Source organism: Scaptodrosophila lebanonensis, unplaced genomic scaffold, assembly GCF_003285725.1.
Source record: "Scaptodrosophila lebanonensis strain 11010-0011.00,11010-0021.00 unplaced genomic scaffold, SlebRS2 tig00001410-arrow-pilon, whole genome shotgun sequence".
NCBI lineage: Eukaryota > Metazoa > Arthropoda > Insecta > Diptera > Drosophilidae > Scaptodrosophila > Scaptodrosophila lebanonensis.
This window is the reverse complement of record NW_022060738.1, coordinates 2,997,286-3,002,310: the sequence shown is the minus strand read 5'-3', so window position 1 is coordinate 3,002,310 and position 5,025 is coordinate 2,997,286. Positions and strand designations below refer to the sequence as shown.

The following is a 5,025-nucleotide window of genomic DNA, read 5'->3' as shown; positions in this document are numbered from 1 at the left end:
CTTAGGATTGATTCATATACATACTATTCAGACAATAGAACTCTAGTGCGAGTAGTCAGAAAAATCGATCGGGATCGGTGAAGTATATTTCGTTCTCCCTTGCCTTTGAGGGATGCCATGGAAATGCTAACAAATACGTGTCACGCACCCATCTCTACTGCACACGCACACGAAAGTGGAGCATCGACTATGAAGGCAGTGTCAGTGGCAATGGTTAGGGCATGGGGCATGGGGCGTGGGGCAGCAGCCCCCTTAGGCTTGGGGTTGAAAAATAGGCAAAAACTGTTTTGCCGTTGTTGCTGGTTTTGTTGTAGTTGGCGCCAGGACCGTGTAAAAGTTGCTGAAAAGTGTAACGCAGGCAACGTCGCTGCTGCGGCTGCTTCAGCTGCTGCTGCTTCTGTTTTGGGGGGTTTTGGGGGGTCTGGGCCCGATTTCGGTGCCCGATTCTGGCAGAATTCTCATCGCCTACGCGTCATAGTTTCAACTTTGCCGTTGAAAGTGCGGTTGTTTTTGTTGTTGCTTTGTGTTTTTGCCAAAAATTCACGCACTTTTATGTGTGCATGCGTGTATGCATGGGTATACTCGTATATGTATGAGTGTGTAAGTGTGTGTGTGTATGTGGCAAGTACATAGAGGCGCCGTTATGTGCGCAGATTTCCGCTTGACATAGAAGCGGGCGCCGCTTTCCTTACTTTCGCTTTCACTTTCACTTTGCCCTGACTTTGGCCCAAGCGTGCACAAACTTTCGACATCAAAAAGAACTACTTTCGATAATCACAAGCCTGGCGCCAAAGGAATTACTTTGCCAGCAATTGTTGCTGTTGTTGTTGTTGTTGCTGTTTTTTCCTTTCGCTCGCCTTTTTACTGCCTTATTTTTGCACCATATTTCTATATGTGCCAGAGGGGGGAGGGGGTGGTGGCACTTCGGCATCTCAGTTTTAAAGTTTGCGACGAGTAGCAACAACACACACTCACACCCACACTCACACCCACATACTAGAACACAAGTTACAACAATTTGTTGCCTACTTTTATGCGCATAACTAATTTCCATAAATTTTTGTGCGCGCACGCTTTATTTTTACACATTTATATATTTTTGTTGCTGCTTCTCTTTTTTATGCAATATTTTGCCTGTTTTTATTGATATTTTATGCGTTTATTGTTTGTGGGCGCCGATGAGATCAGCGTGGGGCAGCCAGCAATCTTTTTTTTTTTTTTTTTTTTTTTTTTTTTTTTCTTCTTTTACATATATACAATTTATTAAACTAGTTTTCTACTACCAATATGGCAGCTTAAGCTAGTTGAAAGTTAGGGAATACAAAAGTTGTCTATAGTAAGCATCTATAGGACGCACTTATATCTATGTACATATATACAATATTTACAATGTTTTACATTAGAAATGAAATTATATTTTATGATATATATTATATATTTTATACAAGGGATCTTGTGGGGAGATCCTTTGGATGGCACTTCTTCAATCTTCTCTTCTTAGGTTTGGACAGGAGCCGCCTCGCTAGTGCGTTGGGGTGACTGCCGAGTCGCTTCTCGTAATTGCTTGCGTGCATTTGAATGACATCGCCAACCTTGGGGACACATAAGTCTCTTTCGATGTCCCTAGTGCGCATATACCAGGGAGCGTTGCATATTTTTCTGAGTATTTTAGCTTGCGCAACTCTTATTTTATTTAGGTTCGATGCAGCGGCAATGCCATAAATTGGTAGCGCATACTTCCATATTGGACTTAATATGGACTTGTATACTGTCACCTTACTGTGCAGAGACAGCTTGTTGCAGGGTGCAAGCAGCCATGCCATCTTTCCGGCTTTTGCCATGACCGATCGCTTGACCATTGTTGTATGCTTGCTGAAGTTGAGTCTTCTGTCCAGAATGACACCAAGATATTTGTGCGAATTTGTATGACTGAGCGTGGACCCCAACATTGTGATATCTCCGCATGACGACGGCCTTGTTGTAAATGTGACATTCGCACACTTGCTGGCGTTGATACCAATGTTCCAATTCTGAGCCCACTTCTCGAAACTACTTACATACTGCTGTAAGGCTTCCGAAGCTACATCGATATCTCTGCATCTGGTAAGCACCGCAGTGTCGGCAGCCAGCAATCAATTTGGAAAAATATTCTCAACATACAATTGGTCATACGTAGGAATATTTCTGTTTATGCTTTCTTTTAACACAATTATTAATTAAGCCATTTCCTCCTCTACCTCTCTACCCCAGCTTCCAAATTCCACTTCCAAACCTAAGCCATTTACAAAGAACTTCAAAGCGCAGGCTGCTTCATCAATGGCATCATATAGCTCACCACTTTGCGCATGAAGATGGAAAATGCAGTCGGAAAACTGGGCGACTGCGATCTCGTAGTGGTTGTGGTGGTGGTGGAGGTTAGCAACCGGTTTTCCATTTCCACGTAACCCTTGCATTTGCTAATTCATCACAGCAAAGTTCTCATTAAATCGCGAGGGTGGAAAAACAGCTTCGCCAAGCAGAACGGACGTTGGACGGACAACGGGTGGGTTGAGAGCTAAAAATGCAATTGCCAAAGGTGAAAGAAAAGGCGAGGAATGCCAATCAGCCAAATGGGCAGCCCCGTTAGCGGGGTAACAATGGCAACATAAACGCTGGAGAACACTTAATTGTAGAATGCTTTCAACTCTTTGAACAATATATTTTAGGTACTCAGAAATAAATATTAAATCAAAGATTACAAAACACAGATTATTCTACACAGTAATACGGATTATAATATACTACATAGTCATTATCATCAAGGTGCTCCCCACCAATGGGGCACAAATCTGACATATAGCAAAGCTTTACTTAAAAAATTTTGTTTTCAACTCTTGTTGAATGTGTACAAGTATATGAAAATGGTTGGTGGTTGAACAATTTTGTGTTACCTCGCCATGCGCCTTCGATTATATTGTTCAGTTTCATTTGAGAAATAAATGCTACTTATATATATTTCTATTAATCATTTAAAAATATTTTTGTGTCTGCAGAAAACCTAAGACAACGAGAAATTATTTATTCGTAATTCTATTCATCAGATAAATTTTGATCGCGCTTTTGTAACTCAGAATGTTTGTAAACACAATTCTGATATTATTTTCCAATGAATTAAATAATTAAAAATTTAATTTTATGTTAATTTTAATTAAACTATTTATGAACACAAATATTATATTAAAAATATTAAGGACGTTTTGTGTGTATGATGTACTGTATATGCCAAATTTTCAAAAGATTCAAAACACGTTATGTGTTTTTCCTATTATTCAACATTTGGCAAAATTTCAGTTTGAAATTTGTAACCGAAAAACCAATCACTCACTTCAAGGCTGCCAGCTTTTGTCTGAGCCACAATTTTAATTCAATAAATAGTGTGCACACACTGCTCTCTGACATTACGTTTTGACACTTGATTCTAAAAAAAAAATTTGCTCGGTTCCACAGCAAAGCAGCGGACGGACAGCAACGCTAACGAAGAAGTCTCGCCCAGAGATTTTCGATTTAAACAAATAATTGTAAAATAAACATTTTGACAAAATGATGAACGCCGTGACCCGTGCTTATGTGCGTGCGAGTGGCCTTAAGGCCACCGGAGCTGCTGTCAACGCAGTGGGTAAGCAACAACAACAGCAACAGGGGATGCAAAATTACATAATGTCCGAGTGGAGAGCAAAAATATATGTGTGTGGGGCTGCCAGCCCGTAGTGCAATTGGAAGGAAATGTTTTTCCTGGCCAGCAAGGAGGCGACGGCCACTTTCCTTACGTAATTTCAACATAACCTCCACCTCCAAAACCAAGTGAAAACAAATGATTTGCGAATCAACGTGTGAAGCACAGAGCGCGCTAACCGCACACAACAAATCTTTGCCTTCAATGTTCAGAAACACTGTGAAAATCTAATGATCCCCTTTCCCGCAGCTGCGCGCCAGGCTCACACCGATCTGCAGGTGCCTGACTTCTCGCCATACCGTCGCGACTCTGTCAAGGATGCGCGTCGCCGCAACGAGACCGCAGAGGAACGCAAAGCGTTCTCTTATATGCTAGTCGGTGCTGGTGCCGTGGGCGCCGCCTATGCCGCCAAGGGTCTGGTCAACACCTTTGTGGGATCCATGAGTGCTTCGGCCGATGTGCTGGCCATGGCTAAGATCGAAATTAAATTGGCCGATATTGCCGAGGGCAAGTCTGTCACATTCAAGTGGCGCGGCAAGCCGCTGTTTATCCGCCACCGCACTCCGGCTGAGATTGAAACGGAAAGGAATGTGCCCACATCAGCTCTACGCGATCCAGAAACAGACGACGTACGTATTTTGAATTTACCCCAAATGTCTACAGCATTTTAAGACCGACTCATTCCTCATTTAAACCTGTAGCAACGTGTCATCAAGCCCCAATGGTTGGTGGTCATTGGTGTGTGCACACATTTGGGTTGCGTGCCCATTGCGAATTCCGGTGACTTTGGTGGCTACTATTGCCCTTGCCATGGCTCCCACTACGACGCCTCTGGACGTATTCGCAAGGGCCCGGCGCCACTTAACCTGGAAGTGCCCACTCACGTATTCCCCGATGAGGGCACCTTGATTGTTGGCTAAAGTGCGTGCGGGTTTTTAAAAAGGACGGGCGATGGAACAGTGTGTTGTTAACGTTTAAGCCGCAAACTAATGGATTAATGTATATTAATAAATACCACAAAGAAAACAGCATATTCGTATACATCGAAATGGCAACATTTTATTATAAGCAGATAACGCAGCTTATTGAAAAAGCAGCATTTTTAAATTTCGCCAAACCTGCTAAATAACAACCAACTTGCAATTATTTGTTTTTTTATTGTATCAGCTGGCACAGGGTCTCTGTGATATTTTCTTTTTTTTAGGATGTGGTCACACTAAATCGAAGTATCGAGTAAGTTGAGCATTGCGAGTAGTCGACACGACCACAAGGCGTCTCAAGCTCATTAGTTAGTAGTGTAGCTATTGCGCACG

General features: G+C 42.4%; 1 protein-coding gene across 1 annotated transcript; it reads left to right on the top strand.

Moving 5' to 3' along the window:
- Positions 1 to 3,498: 3,498 nt before the first annotated feature.
- On the top strand, positions 3,499 to 4,755 carry LOC115630398 (cytochrome b-c1 complex subunit Rieske, mitochondrial). Its single transcript, XM_030526923.1, has 3 exons — positions 3,499 to 3,655; positions 3,962 to 4,341; positions 4,414 to 4,755. The coding sequence occupies exons 1-3, from the start codon at positions 3,580 to 3,582 to the stop codon at positions 4,630 to 4,632; spliced, it is 675 nt and encodes a 224-aa protein (XP_030382783.1). The 5' UTR covers positions 3,499 to 3,579; the 3' UTR covers positions 4,633 to 4,755.
- Positions 4,756 to 5,025: the final 270 nt, after the last annotated feature.